The sequence below is a fragment of the Orcinus orca genome, chromosome 2 (assembly GCF_937001465.1).
Source record: "Orcinus orca chromosome 2, mOrcOrc1.1, whole genome shotgun sequence".
NCBI classification, from domain to species: domain Eukaryota; kingdom Metazoa; phylum Chordata; class Mammalia; order Artiodactyla; family Delphinidae; genus Orcinus; species Orcinus orca.
The window spans coordinates 8,349,831-8,367,948 of record NC_064560.1 but is presented as its reverse complement, the minus strand read 5'-3'; the positions used below and the strand labels follow the sequence as shown (position 1 = coordinate 8,367,948).

General features: G+C 47.8%; 1 protein-coding gene across 8 annotated transcripts in view; it reads right to left on the bottom strand.

Moving 5' to 3' along the window:
* The window catches only part of BEND7 (BEN domain containing 7), a 76,918-nt gene extending 65,082 nt beyond the window's left edge, over positions 1-11,836 (bottom strand). For 7 of the 8 annotated variants that reach the window (XM_049705610.1, XM_033403422.2, XM_049705611.1 and 4 more), the window contains exons 1-2: positions 11,637-11,836; positions 9,408-9,491 (exon numbers count right to left, since the gene is read on the bottom strand). In XM_049705610.1, the coding sequence (XP_049561567.1) occupies positions 9,408-9,491; positions 11,637-11,697 (145 nt within the window). In that variant the 5' untranslated portion in view covers positions 11,698-11,836. The remainder of the gene's footprint in view (positions 1-9,407; positions 9,492-11,636) is intronic. The other variant, XM_033403423.2, reaches the window with a different exon arrangement.
* Between the last annotated feature and the right edge of the window lie 6,282 nt (positions 11,837-18,118).

The window sequence follows — 18,118 nt, the reverse complement described above, 5'->3', positions numbered from 1 at the left end:
AAAAAATTCTTGGAATTACGGAGTAACTTACATACCACTGTTCCAAGAACACATTACTTATTTTATCATGACAAAGTCAAGTTATTAATCTTCTGGCTTCCATTTCGACAATGAGAAATTCTGTGAGATGCACAGCAGACACCTGCATTACATTTCAGTTCAACTTTATATCATCCATAAACATCTCTGTTTTGGACACCTCGTCCAAACAAATGCTCACAGAATACTCTATGTAGCATTCCATTTTTTGAAACTATAAAAGTCCCTTGCTGTTAATTACAGAGACAAACGTCTCATCACACATTTGGTTACCAGATAGCATAATCAGTTTTCTCCATTAACCTTTCAGATATAAAATTTGATTTCCAAGTTAAAAAAAAAAAAAAATTGTAAAACCCTTGGAATTCAAATAACACAGTGTATATCTGTACACGCTCGGAAAAAAATACAACACCAAGAAAACCATTTAATGGATTCTTATTTACAAGGATACTGATTGTCTGGAATCTCGAAAGAAAATCTGTCTAAACTTCTTAATGGTTTTAAACTATATGATCAAATATGCCGGCAATAAGCTGTCCTTTGTGCGGAAAGGAGGCACAGTAACCTGACCTTGAATGGAATGTGCCCTTTGATCTCTCTCTTCTCGGGATGGTGATGCAGCTGAACTGGTCCATCACAGCCTCTGTCATTTGTTATCCCCCTTCATACGGGCATCTGAGAGAGAACGGCGAGGGAAGGGCATCCAGTCGATGGCAATGCAATAGTTTTTCTCCACTCAGAGCTGAAGGACCCCACACCCCTGGCCTGCTAAGGACCGCGCTCTGGCCCGCATGTGCTGGGGGCAGTCCTGATCATCACAATGACTGGGTGAGATGCTCCCGACCCGCCAGCATTCAGAGGGTGAGACCTAGACCTCCTTCCACGCACAGGACAGTCCTGCCCAAGAAAACCGTCTCGGCTCAACACACTGTCCCACTCGGATCAGCTAATAACTGGCGGCGAACTACGTTTTAACATGTCTTAACAGGGTCCTCATTCATTTATCCAAAATTAGCGATCGAGAGTCTACTTGGTGCCAGGTATCGTGTACTGGGAACACAGGAAGCTTGAAGTCTCGCCCTGCAGGAATTCAAGCTGAGACTCAAGGGGTCAACAGAGGATCTCATGGGCAAGGCAGTTAGTAGAGGTGGTTGTAGGCTGGGAGCAGCAGAGCAGATGCCAAGCCCACGGCATTGCAATATCCCAGGGGCACCTTCACACCGTGCAGCTTAAGCCTGCGAGGTCCTGGGGGCGGGGGCTGGGATACACACAAGGGCGTCCTATTCCCAAGTTAAACTTTAAAAGGGGGGCCTGGGGACTTCCCTGGCGGTCCAGTGGTTAAGACTCCTCACTTCCACTGCAGGGGGCGCAGGTTCGATCCCTGGTCCAGGAACTAAGATCCCACAAGTCGTGTGGCTCGGCCAAAAATAAAGAAAGAAAAGGGGGCCTGCTGTTAACCTAGTAAGAAAGGGGAAAAAAATGTGTAATGAAAAGTAACTGTTCCATTGTCAGTGTTGGTGTATGTTACTCCTGCCATGTGAGGTCCAGGTAGCTACTAAGGAGGATGTGTAGATTTTCACCTCGTGCAGCCAGGATGGGAGCTGGGAGGTAAAAGAGGTGAATGATAAAGCTTCAAGATGGCTGATCTCGCTACTTTATTTTTAATTTGAAATCGGGCTCTTGGCACACTCGCCAAGCATCCTTGGATGTTTGTGATGTGACCAGTGTGGTGCTGGGCGTTGGGGACACAGAGATGACCGTGAGGGAGTTTCCAACCCGGGAGGGCGAGACAGAAGTAAACTGGCAGTGCCTTTGCTTTGGTAGAGATGCTGTGGAAGGAGAGGGGAGGGGGAAATCAGAGAAGACTGCCTGGAGGAAGTCAACTTGGAGCCTTTAGGGATAAGACAGCCAAGCAAAGCGAAGGGAGCATGGTGCAGGTGCGGGGTTGCCAGCAGAGGAGGTGGTCCGTGCAGCCACCAAGGCGAAGAGGTAAAGAGGGGAAGTGAGGCCGCTGCAGGAATGGGAAGTGGTTTGGTGGGAAGGGCAGTGTCAGGAATAAGCTTGAGGCAGGCAGGTGGCAGCTCGTGCAGGGTCTTATCTGTCATCTGGGTCCTAATCTGAAAGCCACAGACAACCGGAGGTTCAGGCAAGGGGGCGACTCTCCAGGGGCCCTCCATGCGCCCCCTGCCTCAGTCACCATAGGTCCCGGCGTGCATCCTGCTACTGCACTAACATTCCTTCCCAGGTAGTGTTCTCTCCAAGAATCTGTTACTTTCAAGAATAACAGACTTGTTGCATAAACGTCCTAGATCTATTTTCAACTTTGAGATGCAAAACCCACTGTTCCGGAGTCTTTCTTTCACCTTATGGATGGCCGGGCTCTTTTCCTCCAAAAGGAAACATCCATATTCCCATGGGAACCAGGGAAGCTAAACTGTTAAGACACCTTCTTAGATTCTGTCCCTCATGAAGATTTCTCTGTTTCAGCGATGCGGTCGTGATCGTTACTGGAAAAGCCAACTCTCATAAGCCATCACACGTTTCACTTATACGGCGGTTGCTGACCCACACCGAGCTCTTATGAGAAACAGAAAGACAGGTGCGTGCAGTTGTGCGATGGGGTTGGGGCAGGGTTCCCAAACGGGCCATTCACCAAGGTCTGCTGCTACTTAATGCACGGATTTTCTTAAATCCAGGTAGGAAAACGTACTGCAGGTGGAGAACCAGACAATCAGTTCTAAACATGGGCTTACAAACAGGACAGGACAGTCTTCAGCCCCTTTATAAAGGTGTGCCAAAATCACAGCGGAGTTCGGAGCCAGCAGAACGTATGTTATTTTTCAGTTTGGGTTTGCAACATGCCGCTGCTTTCATATGCGAGCTCCTCTCCTTTTTGGACTTTTCTAGATTTGAAAAAAATATTATATTTCGAGTTGTCTCTTACCCATCAACAACAGAAATCCCCAATTTCTACGCTAGCTTAGTACATGACCAAAGCTTCTTCAGTTAAATGAGGCATATCTCTGGTTCGCTAACTGTCTCTAAAATCTCAAGACGGTAGTATATTTTATTTATTTATTTATTTATTTATTTTTGGCTGCGTTGGGTCTTTTTTGCTGTGCACGGGCTTTCTCTAGTTGCGTCGAGCGGGGGCTACTCTTTGCTGTGGTGCACGGGCTTCTCATTGCCGTGGCTTCTCTTGTTGCGGAGCACCAGCTCTAGGCGTGCGGGCTTCAGTAGTTGAGGCACGGGGGCTCAGTAGTTGTGGCTTGCAGGCTCTAGAGCGCAGGCTCAGTAGTTGCGGCGCACGGGCTTAGTTGCTCCTCGTCATGTGGGATCTTCCCGGACCAGGGATTGAACCCCTGTCCCCTGCATTGGCAGGCGGATTCTTAACCACTGCGCCACCAGGGAAGCCCACGGTAGAATATTTTAAAGCAAATCTTCAGAGTCCTACGCAACCGTATCCAGTATACTCATGCAATGAGATAACGCAGACTTGAGTACCGATAATTTGGGTACCTACTGTGATCAAACAAAATGCTGTGCTAAGTGGTCTAAAGGATTCAAGACAGAATCCAGGTCCCACTTGCTCTGTGATCCTCCAATGTACATGAGGAGAGATGGGGCAAAAACGACCACAATTCAACGTGGGAAGTGTTTGGGGTGACCTGGAGCACAGCAAAGGCACATACAAAAATGAGGAACTACTAGGCAGTCCATGGTAAGTGCTGTGGGAGAGCGGTGTTCCTGTTTAGTGCTGAGGTGTCCAAGAAGAAAGCATAACCTCTAAGTCAGAGGAGAAGGGAGAAGGGGGTAAAAATAAGAATACAGCATTTTCTAGTTTGAAAAAGTGTTTCACCGTATAGGACGTCCTGTGTGCTGTCAGGGCATCTGATGAGGGGCTCAGGACCACCACCAGTATTGCATTGTGGAAGATAAAGGAAACCCTCCAGAGTCTTGTCCGAGGTGTGCTGAACTGTTAACCTGAGATTCAAGCTGGGGTTTTCCGACCTTGGTGGATGTTAAACAAACCTTAGTTCCTCTCTTCCTAAATGGGTCCCGGGCTTCCCCGTGCCCAAGCCTCTGGCCGCCCCCTTTCCTTCTACCTGTGGTGGGGCCCCCTTTCTCACCTGGAAGTCCTACTTTGCTGGGGGTGGGCAATTGGGTTCCAGGGCGGTAAGTTACATCAAAGTCGAAGTTGGTGATGCAGTTTAGGGGCAGACTGTGGATACTCAAGACTCAGTTAAGGGATTTCACCTTGACCCTAGAATCCACGAGAAGGCACTTAAGTCTCTGAGCAGGGGAGAGAATAATGAATTACATACTAAGATCAGCTCGTGTGGGCAGAAGGGGACGGGGAGGACAGGCCGCTCTGGCTTAAGGAAAAGAGGACAGAACTAGATGTCAAAGCACCCGATTTAAAGCGGGGCCAGCTACTAATTCCTGTGTGACCTCAGGCAGGTCACTGTCATCTCTGAGCTCAGCTTCCCATTTGTCTAAGGGACATAACACCTACCTCATGGTGTGGTTATGATATGAACTCAGTGATTAATGGAAGTATGAGACAGGCCTAGCAGCAAATGCTCCAGAACTTCAGGCAATAAAGTAAGTGCTCTCCAAGGACAACTAAGTCTGCACCCACAGCTGCAGAAGCACAGGTACTTATGTGCACTTACACTGAAAGAAGCCATCAGTGTTTAGGTCTCCTCAAGAGGCTCTCAAATCGGACTTTGCTTGCTCTTGTTTTTGAAGCCATTTTTGGACCCACGGTAGAACCAGGTACACTTTCAGCGCCGCAGGAATTCTCGGAAACCATCTGGACGAGAGGCTGTTACACAGTGGTGAGGGCACCCTGACAGTTCTGCAGAGGCTGGCAGAGGAGGGCAGGACATGGGACAAGGTGCTCTGGGCTTCTTCCGCCTGCTCCTGGCTGCCCCACTCCCCTTCCACTTCTGTACATATTGGGGTCCCAGCCAGGAGTTCATTTGAACGAGCCTTTCCCGTGCTTAAGGGCATGGTTTTGGAGACAGACAGACCCTGGTTTGTATCCTGGTTCTGTCACTGAGTTGCTTTGTGAAATCCTCAAATTCCTCGTCTGTGAAGTGGAAATAATCATATCTTTTATGGGACAAATAATGGGGTAACAAAGTTCTTAGCATGGGGACTCCCGGGGAGGTCCAGTAGTTAGGACTTGGTGCTTTCACTGCCGCCGTGGTCCCAGGTTCAATCCCTGACCAGGGAACTAAGATCCCGCAAGCCGTGCAGTGCGGCCAAAAAAACCAAAGCTCTTAGCATGGTACCCGACACACAGCAAACTCGATGAATGACACCTACTCTTGTTGGCTGCATTTCCAACCCAAAGAGAATTTCGAGACTCTGGGGACCCTGGTAGAGGCCGCTGTCATCAAGAAAGCCATTGAAAAGAGATTCAAAGTATCAGAGACCTACACCCTGCTCGCTTGGCTTGGCAGCCGCACCCTGAGCTTCAGCTTCTGAAAGTTGTGTCACAGACTTTATATTAAAAAGAACAACTAGCTAGACCAGGGCCCGACGCGTATTTGGAGTGCAAGAAATATCTGAATGAATAAATGGACCAGACACCTGAAAAACAGACATGTTTCCTATTTATCTATTACAATAGTAAATCTAGAACAAAATCCAAATATAAAAGATTTGATGGAATGTTTGTATTATAGTTATGAAGAGTAAGTTCATTGTCGCATTAAAATACTTCCTAAAAGTGCCCTGCTGCCGGCTGAGGCCTCTCCGATGATCCCTGGGATTTGCCTGGCTCAACCAGGCGGAGGCAAAAGATCTTTGGATAGGAGACCTGGGTTTACTCCAGGTTCTGCTCCTTAGGAGCAAGTCACTTGAGCTTCAGTTTCTTCCTCTGGGGAATGGGAATAACAACACCGCCCAGGCTACCGCACGGGTCCACCGTAAAGTCGTGGGACGACAGATGCGCCCGCGCTGTCCAAACGACAAAGTGCACCTGGCCCTTAAAGTCCGATGACAGCGATGCTCGGCTCTCTACCGAGACTCACATCACCCCTCCCACCTGGAATCTTCTCCAACTCCCCTCTGCCTACCCAAATCCTCCCCTGGTTCGAGATCTCCCCCTTCCAGAGCTTTCCACCCGACCCTGACTGTGACCCTTCCCTCCCAGCTCTGCTTTTGCTCATCGCCCTGAAGGTTCACGTCTGCGATTTATCATGCACACACGCTGTGCGTGCTGTGGGGTGTTTCCAGCTCAGGGGGACCTGCGTGGGGTCCCGGCTGTGGCGCTTGTCCCTTGGGAGACCCGTGGCAGCCCACCTGACACCTCTCAGTCTCATCTACAAAACAGGGATGGCGATAACGCTCACAGATTTGCTCTGAGGAGTAAATGAGATCCTTCACGTCAAGTACTGGACTCAATGCCGGGCACAGAGCAAGCACTCAGACAACCGCAGCTGTTACGGGTGACCGAATTTCGCTCCTTCGCTGTGTCCTGAATTTGTCCTATCACCCCAACTGGATTTTAATCCTTGAGAGCAGGGTCCCTGTCCTATCCACTTCTTTGGTTTCCCCTGACCCCACTGCCACTCTAGAAAAGTGCTGAGTTCGTCATGTATTCTCAAAAAAACACCTGTTGAATTGATCAAAACGAATTAAGTTGTTTTTCTCCAAAATAGTGACCCCATCTTTATAGTGGCCCATCACGGCCAACCTGACAAAGCCAATGTCCGCAGGGTAAAGTAACCTCTTCGGATCCTGTTATCAAGTTAAAAATGTGTGAGGAACGCCCAAAGCGCTCAGGCAAGCCATTCACACCATTGAGCTATCCTACCTCGCTGGATGTGCTGCCTGAATCAACAGCCTGAAAATATTCTAGGAAACGGATTTGAGGTGGGAACCTCTGCCAGATTCTGGAGCGTTCTCTTCCCCTGACACATGAACTGTAATCTTATAGGCGCAGATAGTATCCAAGATGACACATATGTACGTGTGAACACAGAAAATCCCATACAGCATCCCGAGGGCCATGTGTGAGGAATGCGTTATAGGTGAAACAGTTCTGCTATTTTGCTAACAGACTCCCTTGGATGTCACGGACCTCACGCAGAATGCTACGCCATAATGAGTAATATTATGGGTAGACTCAAGCCATTTACGAAACAAACATGATTCACATTTGTGAATAAGAACTATTAGCTAAATAAAAGTCCACTTTATTACACTGTCAACAACAGAATTCTGATTCTCATATGCTATCAGTAACTATTCTCAATTACTCTAGATATCAGGTTTGTGTCATCGTTTGCTCTTCCACTTTTTTTCTTTTCCAAACTGACCTGAAGATCACAAAAGAGAAATGTTCTTTGGGAACCATATCACACTTTTCCCAGAATGAGCAGAAGACTGAGAATAACCCAGGCATTTTATGCTGGTCCATCTTTTGTCTCTTGATGTCAAAGGCCTCCCTGACCAACAACTGAGAAACTTATCCCAAGCCTGGCCTTTCACTGATGTTCTCTTATCTTCCTGGACTCGAGCTAGGAAAAACGAAGCCAGCCCTGCCCCGTGGAGAGTTTACCTTTTACCGAATTCCGAGCGCTAGCATCTTCCCGCTCTGCATCCTTCACTCTCTCGTACCCAGAATCCACCTACTGTATAGCGCCCTCACCATTTTTCAAGTAGGGAGCAGAAAGGGGGGAAAAGCCTGCTTTGTTGGAGATGAACGAAACCAAGGATGTGATGTTCTTTTTTATGATAAATGTACGTTTTTCTACCAATAGGCAAGTTCTTCATTTCAAATGGTTAGATCGGGTGGTGCTTTGATATATAGAATTTCCAACCGATCGAGTTTAGGGAACTGAAAATACAGGATTCTGAGTAAGCTGAAGGAACTGAAGAGAGTACAATCCAGGAATATCCTCCTGCTGGGTCTTAGCGTTTCGCTTGACTGTGAACGTTTTGGGTTCTAGACCTCTGAACAGTAAACAGGTGCTAAGAACAGTGCTGGCCTCAGTCATGCTCTCTGCCTGGATGGAAAGATTCGCGTGCCTCTGGTGCTCACTTGTGGAAGAAATGCCATTATTTCCCTCCTCTTTTACCTCTACTCATTATCTGTTTGACTCCTTGGTCCTTTGCAACCCACCCTTTCTCTTCCTCAAAGCAAAAGAGTGAGAACGCCCCACTGCCTGGCTTCCTCGTTGTTTTAATTGGCAGTACATTGGGTCTGAGCACACATCCTGCTTCCTTAAGAACCTATCAACTCTCCCCAGAGATACGGCCATTCTGGCCCTTGCTTTCAATGGCTCTTGCCAGGACAGTCTCCCGTGTTGTTTCCTCGTGTGCGGCACCTGGCTCTCACCCTGCCCCTGGGGCTCGAGGAGGTATTGGGGACGGGCAAGGTGAAGGCCAAGCGCCATGATGTACCCTCCACTCTAACCTCACGGGTACTTCATTCTTTGTGGCAAAATCCTAAATCGTTTAATTTTGGGCTCATGGTCTGCAAATAACAAACTGCACAGGCAAGGCCCCTCAGGTACAGTATGTGCACCAAAAACCACACTTGGAGAGAGGGGCATCATCTTGGGGGACCTACTTATCCATCACGCAGCTACTCTTGTTGGATGGCCTCCAAGATGCTGCTTGGCTCTGCCTGGCCCTGGGGTGAGCTGGGAAGGAGGGTGGGGAGAGCAAAGTGTGGCTCTTCTCTCTGACCACCGATGCTGGTGTGAAATGAAAACAAAGCCAGACAGATGAGAAGCGGCTCCGTGATCGCTAGTCCTATCAAGAGGTGGTTCGGCGGACAATCACACTTTTCTCTTCCTTCCGCTTTTTGGCTGGAGAGTTAATTTAATTTTGTCGTGGCAGGATTAGCAACCAGGCCACAGAGGTGAAGGGACATTATCGTCAGACAGCATATTAATCCTCTGTCCCACCCAAGGCAGAGGCAGAACCAAACAAATAGCAGCTTCTTGGAAATTGAATTTCTGTTACCCAGATGTCAAAGATGTAATACCCCAATTACACAAACTACTGCCGGTGAAGCATGCCAGTGAATATGCAATGTAAATGGGGCGAACGCAGAGCCACAGAACTGCACGGTCAGCACCTGGCTCTGGGTGTGAGTGATAATTAGCACTGTGTGTAGACACTAATAAACATTTATGTCTGAAATTACAACTTTTAGCAATGTTAATAAGGGATATATTGGCAATCCGTACAATAAAAGGTCTTGAAAAGAATGTCAGACATGAAGCAATGGCAGACATTTCCCATTCTGGCACAATCTTTTTTTTGTTTTTTTTTTCCTTCTCTCTAATTGCAAATGGCCATGCTGTCTTGCTGAGAAATTCATTGACATGAGAACCTACCTAAAAAAATGGGTTGTGTCTCTTTGGCCTTCCCATTAACATCGGTGCTGAATTCTGAGATCTTACAGACCTCATGGTGATAATCTGGGGTAAGAAGACAACGAAAAATTAGAATTCTAATGACCTACAAGATGTGAATCAGCAAGAAAGGCTAGCATCTCATTATATATAGTAGGTATAAGCTATACTTTAATTTATAAATATAATTTTCGAGAACTCAGTTAATCACAGAATTTGTAGTCATGGTCATCCCTACAACTTCGCTTACTCTGGAGAAGTACACAGACTTGACATTATTACTTTGACTTTAGAAAACGTTTCTGCTTGATCACACAGTTTTCGCAGGAAATTTGGCCCACGGATGCCAATTACATACGAGGCTTCTTTTCTTCCAAATGACAAGTATGTTTGCAAGGAATAGAAAGAAGCTTGCCCAATCAGAGGCCAGGGGAAGATGCCAAATTTATCTCTACAACCCATTTTCATGAGTAGATGAATAGTATGCTTTCGAGTTACCTGGTACTCTCAGTTTACCCAGAAAAACCCCAGGCTTTGAGCAGCTTACAGGCAAGCACACATGAAAAATACTGAGTTGTTATTTCAAGTATAGTATAATTTGGATAAGAAAGTGAGTCTTGCGTTCAGCTACTGCACTTTAATATGCAACCGTTTACGTTCTAAAAATGCACCTGCAGAGCAGAGAGAAAAATCAGACCCATAATTTTTTTTAAAAAAAGGAAAAAAACAAACTTGCTATGTCAGTCAAACTTTAAGACACAGTATTTTACAAGCTTCTCTATAGAGGCTACTGTGCTTTGGCAGTTGTCTGTTTCTAAAAAGTAGGATCGCTTAGGTAAGAAACTAGACTAGGTCCCTTGTTAACAGCGATTCCCTTTTTGGGGCCTTAGACCTCCCAGGACAAGGTCTACAAAACTCCTCTCACTTTTAAGATAAAGTAGTAGGTTTCCTGAGGTCATAAATAAGAAAGCAGCCTACATTCCAGAATGAATCAGATAGACCAACAGGCCAGTCAAATATGGAGGGACTTTTAAAGTACAAATGACTGAGCAATCAACACTGCTGGGGGAACAAAATGTACGTAGAGACAAGGAAAAGCCAAATATTTTGAATACGTAAAACTACTTCAGGCTTTTTTCATTAAACAGTATCCGAACTCAACAGGAGGAAACAGGAGTAGATCTCCAAAATGTCTATAATCAAACCATTTTCAGAGTAACCCAAAGCAGGCTTTACTGAATCTGCATCATAGTTAGCTCAGCTTAGCTGGAAATTGCAATCGCCCTCTAATTTTCATCAGCTTACATGGGACTTCTCCAGGTTGGTAACACAATCGCCTTGCTCTCTGCTCTGATGCCCATGCTAGATAAAACAACAGAGGACCAAAGTGGACAGGTTCTCTGGTTTGGTTCTGACTTCAAGCTGATTCAAAGGCGATACTTAAACAGGAGCATTCTAAACTCAATATTGGGACTTGTGACATGATGGGGAGAAAAAAGTCACCTGCCTCTAAGGTAACACAATGCATTTCGATTTTTTTTTTACATCTGCCCTTAAGTTCTCATCGTTTTTCGAAGTCACATCAGGAAAAACAGAGACTCTTAACGCTGGATTTTTTTTTTTTTTTAATAATACTTACCTGATGGATAAGTGATCTATTCCAAAACACCTTTCCAGGCCAAATAACGTACCCAGAAAAGACGCTGAATGTCAACAATTCTTATTTGGGCTTGGACACCTAATGAGCGTCTTTCTCCATCTTCCAAACGCCACCAGCACCCTTCTTCCTCCTCTTTGGGGGTTGGAAAACACACCGACCCCCAACCCACCACAAGCACTGGTCCGGGTTGGTGTTCGCACCGCCTGATGGAGAGGCGTCCTCCCCCACCCCGCCGCCGAGCCGCAGGAGTGGAATACCAAAGAAGGCTCTCCGCGCCCCAAGTGTCATTGTTTGCTAATTTCCTGATGTGCCCTCCGACTTGTTTACGCGGAATCACATCCTGCCTCCCCCCGGCACAACTTTCCTCGCCGCCCGGCTGCCGCAGCCCCCCCTCGGGAGGGGACCGGGGGGTCCCGGGAGCCCCGGCCCCGCGGGAGTTGGCTGCGCGGCCCGGGCGACGGGCAAGGGGCCGGGGGCTGTTTACGCGGCGCCAAGTCCTCGCTCCGCCGCCCGCACGCCCCCCGCCCGGCCCGGCCCGGCCAGCCGCTTACCTCGGCTCACCAGTTTGAAGCTCTGGGATTTCCTGCTCCGCTTCCTCTCCGAGAACTCCATGGTGCGGCGGGCAGGCGGGCGGGCAGGGCAGGGGCTGCGGCCGGGAGCGGCCAGCCGGCCGGGCGGAGGGACGGAGGGAGCGGCGGCCGAGGCGGCGGCGGCGGCGCTGGCTCTTGTCACCCGGCAGCGGGAGCGCGGGGACCTAGGTCCGTCTCTTGGATCCGCAGGGGGGAGGCACAGGCAAGGGAAAAACCACTCGAGCCCGCCGGGGGCTGCGGCCGGCGGGGCCCGGCGGGAGGCGCTCTCCCGGGAGAAGTTGCCCCCTCCTGGCCGCCGCTCAGCGCGCCCCCCGACCCCGGCTCATCCCCGCTGCCGGGCGAGAAGCCGCCGGAGCCGAACTTTCCGTTGGGGAGCGAGTAGTTGGGGGCGGGGAGGGCGGGCCGGGGCTGCCGGCGCCCTGGGCGCTCGCCGCGGGTCGGCCTGGGCGCAGCTCCGGACGCGGCGGCGGCGGCGGCAGCGGCAGCGGCAGCGGCGAGCGCGGCCCCGGGGACGCGGCGGGCGGGCTGAGGGCGGCGGCGGCGGCGGCGGCGGCGGGGTGCCAGCCGGGTCGGGGCGCTGACCGCCCCCGCGGGAGGAGGGGCGCCGGGAGGAGGAGGCGGCGCCGCCGGGACCCCGGGGCCACCTGCTGGCGGAGCGCGGCTGCCGCCATCCCCGGGGACCCGGGCCGCCGCCACCCACCGGCCTGGCCTCGAGGAGGAGCCGGAGGCCGCGGCGCGGCGCTTTCGGCCCGGCCGGCCGGCCCTCCGGTCCCCCCAGGACCGAGGGCCCTGCCCGGCGCGGGGGTCCGGACGCCGGCGCCGCGGGGGTCGGCGAGTCGGGGCGCGGCTGCCCGGGGGGCCCGGCTCCGGGCCCCGAGCTCGCCTGCGTCTCCTCGCCGCTCCCCGGGGCCGATCTCGTTCTCAACAGCCCTGGGTGTCGGGGACCCTCCTGGCCAGCCCACTCCTCGCCTTGGGATTCCGGGTGTGCGAGGGCCAGACTCACTGGTTTCAGGCAAGTTTTAGGGGGAAAAAAAAAATCAACCGAAACCCAAAAACTTACCCATCTGCGCTCTGCAAGGAAAAGAGATTTTAGAATTGACTGATGAGCCGAGTATGGAAAAGAGTGAGCTTCAGTTCTTTACCCCAATACGAGGAGGGTTGTAGGAAGATCGGGAGTTATGTTCAAGGAGAGAACTTGAAATGGGGGCTTTGGGGAGGGCGGAAGGGGTGAGCGGTGCGACGTCAGGGGGTGCCCGAGCGCTCTGCTGACTCTTAGGGAAGAAATGGCCAAGGCAGGTGCAGAGAGCTCTGCCTTCTGGTGTGACAATGCCAGAATAATTGGAGGAAACCGAAAGCTTGTATTAGTTTTATACAATATTCTTTTCTAGGGAGCTAAGAGCACACCATTGCTTTCTCACAACAACTTTATTGTGGGAATGGAAGAGAATTCTATACCACCTGGGACTGGCGGGACAGAAATGTGATCTGACAAGCTTAAGAGTACCGCCACCAAACTGATCATCTCTAGACCAGAACACAAAGAGAGTAAAGAGGTGGACAACCCATCCAGCACTGTGACAAGTTCAGGTGGCCTCAAAAGAGTAGAGAGGAATAAGGGGAAAGGGTATGTTGATAAGTGTGGTAACAGGTTCCACTGCGAGTCTCGTTCAAATGAGGAGACAGCAACCTGAGTAAACATATACACACCAGGAAATTAAATCAAGGAACAAGGTAACCCGGCAACGAGTGGAAGCAGAGCCTGGTATGCCTTCTGAGGTCTTATGTTAGGTGGCCTGTATGTGGCAAGTGGGGAGGCTGGTTATACCTGGCATGGAGGTGAGAGAGAGGACCATTCACCGAGTGCGCTAAAGCAAACCCTTAAATAAGAGGTTCTTTACTTTTTTGGTCACTGTCTCCTTGGAGATTATGTTCAGAGCTCAGGGCCTTTTCCAAGAAAATATGTGCAGGACAAAATTTTGTATAGATTTTTTGGAGTTCTAAAAGGTGGCAGAAGGGATTAACGTGATAACAAGGGTTGATCAACTACCCTATTTGGTTCTCTACCATTTTTCCCCCTCTTTCTTTAAAACCAAACACCTAAAGATGTTTTGAAGATTTCTAAAGAAACAAAGCATATGAGGCTGCTCCCTGGGCTGGGACCCTTTCTTTCTTTTTTTGTAATGCCTTTAAAAAGGTTATTCCAGGAATTCCCTGGTGGCACAGTGGTTAATAATCCACCTGTCAAGGCAGGGGACACGGGTTCGAGCCCTGGTCCGGGAAGATCCCACATGCCGTGGAGCAACTAAGCCCGTGTGCCACAGCTACTGAGCCCGCGCTCTAGAGCCCGCGAGCCACAACTACTGAGCCCGCGCACTACAGCTACTGAAGCCCGCGTGTCTAGATCCCGTGCTCCGCAACAAGAGAAGCCCCCGCAATGAGAAGCCCACGCACCGCAACGAGGAGTAGCCCCCGCTCACTGCAACTAGAGAAAGCTGGCACACAGCAACAAAGACCCAACGCAGCCAAAGATAAACAAATAAAATAAATAAAAACAAACAAACAAAAATGTTATTCCAGAAGCCACAAGGCTGAGCACTGTACTGATGGAGGAACATTTAGGATCGTTCATGCCTTGGAGCATACAATGAGATTTTTATTATGCTCAAGCTATGATAAAATCATTGAAGGTGACACACCAGGAAGCACATCCCTAGGGGGATATTAAAACTTAGCATTTTCAGTTCAAGTGGGAATATGAATTCCATTTGCTTAAGAAAATAATTTTGATACAGTTAAGAAAAAATGTTTCATTGTGATAATGTTTTAAAATAATGATCGTTCTCCTTGACTTTTTTCCACCCTCATGACCTCTTCCAAATCTAATTACCTCCCAAAGGCCCCACCTCTCAATACCATCACATTTGTGGGCTAGGGCTTCAACATAAGAGTTCGGGGACAGGGGACACAGTTCAGTTTGTAGCAGTATTGTTTTTGGTTAATTGAATATACTTTTTGTGTCGGGGTGTTCTGGATAGTCCTGTAGGAGACGTACTAAGGTCACGTCTCTGTTTCAGTAGTTCAAGTTTCCCCAAAGGTTTTAGAACCGCAGGTTTACATATTATTAAAGCTCAGGGAAAACTGGTCAAATATTCCATGACTTCAGGTAGGCCAAATATCTTATCATATGACCATTCTAAAACTCAGTTGAGTATAAGGATTAAATGTAGGTTTTAATCTCTGACCTAAGACAGGTAATTTGGCCAGAGAACATTTAAGCAATCTTAACCCTAATTTTTAATTTTTAAAACTCCATTTCTGAAAACTCTGTCCTGAGAGGAATAGCATTATGAAGATCTCCATCTTTATTCACAGCCCTGCTGTCCAACAGCAATACAATGCAAGCAATACATGGAATTTAAAGTTTTGTAGTAGCCACATTTTTAAAAAGTAAAAATAAACAGGTTAAATTTATTTGAATAATATATCTTATTTAACCCAGTATATTAGACATACTATCATTTTGACATGTAATCAATATAAACATATCAATGAGATAGTTTACATTCTTTTTCTGTGTACACTCTCTTGAAAAGGGTGTGTATTTTACACTTAGAGGACAAACCAATTCAGATTAGCCAAATTCAAGTGCTTGACAGCTACATACGGCCAGTGCTACCACATGAGGCGGCTCAGATGCAGAGGAATTATATGATTCCAACCATGCTGTGTACATAGATATGACTACACCTGGTTATTGTTTAACCCTCACAAAGAAGCAGATAAGCAGGATGGTATTAGGGCTCGAGCCTGTTTATAAATCTTTGACTGGAGTCTCTGGACTTGAAAATCCTGTAAGTAGATTCTGAATCCTTCAGGAAGATTTAATAAGTATTAACTTTTCATTTTATGATGATCGCCCTTCAGAAGGGTCATAGAATAAGAGGCGGCCCTCCTGGAGCCTCAGTTTATCAATTTGTTGCTGGCATAACTCAAGTTTCCACTTTCATTTACTTTATGAGTTTAGCGACTGTAACTTAAAAGACAGGAGGTAATATCTGTAAGAGATTACTTAAGTGAAAATGAGATCTTGGAATGTGTCACCCAAAATGTTACCTTATATTTATATGAGGCTTCTCTTATAGGAACTCAAGAATACTTACACATTATCTAATGCTCTTAATTGCTATAGGAGGTTGGTAGATATTAATATTCCAATTTTGCAAATGAGGACAATCAGTTTTCATAAGACCATTTTTTAGTGAAACTCGAATGCCATACCGGTTTCCTGACTCTTAAATGTGATACGTTAACCTTACTACCTTTCTGCCATTTCTTTAAGATAAAAATTTAATGTTCTTTTTTTATTAAGATCTAACTTATATACAGTAAAGAACATGCCTCTTAAGTGTACACCTCAATCAATTTCTTTTGCTTCCGTCTACATCCGTATAACTGCCCTCCCTCCAGGTTAAGATCTAGAACACTTCCAGCACACCGGTCAGCTCCTCTGTGGGAGCTGCTCCCCTCCCAGCAGATACCCCTTACAAGGACGCCGCAAGTCTAACCTCTATCACTAGAGCTTGGTTTCATGTGTTCTTGAACTTCATAAAAATGGCATCATACAGGGTTTCCCTGGTGGCGCAGTGGTTGGGAGTCCGCCTGCCGATGCAGGGGACACGGGTTCGTGCCTCGGTCCGCGAAGATCCCACATGCCGCGGAGCGGCTGGGCCCGTGAGCCGTGGCCGCTGAGCCTGCGCGTCTGGAGCCTGTGCTCCGCAATGGGAGAGGCCACAACAGTGAGAGGCCCGTGTACTGCAAAAAAAAAAAAAAAAAATGGCATCGTACAGTGTGTACCATCTTGTGTCAGGCTTCTTTTGTTCAACATTAGGTCTGCGAGGTTCACTTCTGTTGTTGGGTACAGTAGGAGTTCATTCTTTTTCTTTGCTCTATATTAGTTCATTATATAAACATACTGCAAAGTTTTATCCATTCTACTCTTGATGGATATTCTTGTACATTTCAGTTTGTGTCTTTTGGTGGATATAAGCACATGTTATCTTGTGTATATGTTCATGAGTGGAATTTCTGAATTATGTGTGTGTGTGTGTGTGTGTGTGTATGTATATGTTTGCCTTTAGTAGGTACTGTAAAATAGTTTTCCTAAGTAGTTGTACCAATTTGCACTCTCACCAGCAGTGTATGAGAGTGCTAGCTGTCCCTTATCTTCACCAACACTTGGTATTATCAGGGTGTAGTGGTATACCATTGTCTCATTGGTTTTTTTTTTTTTTTTTTTTTTGTGGTATGCGGGCCTCTCACTGTTGTGGCCTCTCCCGTTGCGGAGCACAGGCTCCGGACGTGCAGGTTCAGTGGCCATGGCTCACAGGCCCAGCCGCTCCACGGCATGTGGGATCTTCCCAGACCGGGGCACGAACCCGTGTCCCCTGCATCGGCAGGCGGATTCTCAACCACTGCGCCACCAGGGAAGCCAAGCCCTCTCATTGGGATTTTAACTTGCAGTGACATTAAGCACATTTTCATGTGCTTGTCGGTCGTTTGGATATCCTTTTCTGTGATGGGCCTGTTCAAGACTTTTGGCCGTTTAAAACTTTTTGAGTTGTTGGTCTTTTTCATTAATTTGAAGGAGTTCTTTCTAGATTCTGGATATAAATCCTTTGTAGAATATTTATATTACAAATGTCTTCTAATCTGTAGCTTGTATTTTCATTCTGAATGTTCTTAACATTCTGAAATTTAATGAAAGTAGGTTTACAGTTGACCCTTGAACAACTCAGGGGTTAGGGGCGCTGACCCTTGGCGCAGTCAAAAATCTGAATGTAACTTATAGTCTGCTTTCTGTATATGCAGTTCCTCCTTATCTGTGTTTCCTCTACATCAGAGGTTCTGCAACCGAGGATTTAACCAACTGCGGGTCATGCAGTACTGTAACACTTATTACTGGAAAAAATCCAAGTACAGTATAAGTGGAGCCGTGCTGTTAAAATCAGTGTTGCTCAAGGATCAACCGTATAGATCTTTTTATATCACATTAAGAAATTATTTTCTAGGGAATTCCCCCGTGGTCCAGTGGTAAGGACTCCATACTTTCACTGCTGAGGGTGTGGGTTCGATCCCAGGTTGGGGAACTAAGATCCTGCAAGCTGCGTGGCACGGCCAAAAAAAAAAAGGAAAAGAAAAAGAAATTATTTTCTATATGCATGCTTTTCTTTTAAACTTGAATTTGTCAATCTATTAGTTTCCTGAGGCTGCTGTAACAAATTACCACAAACTTGGTGGCTTAAAATTGTGGTAATTTGTTCTCTCACAGTTCTAGGGGCCGGAAGTCAGAAATCCATCCCACTGGGTCAAAATTCAGGTGGCAGCAGGGCTGTGCTCCCTCCAGAGGCTCTGGAGGGGAACTTTTCTTGGCCTCTTTCTGGAGG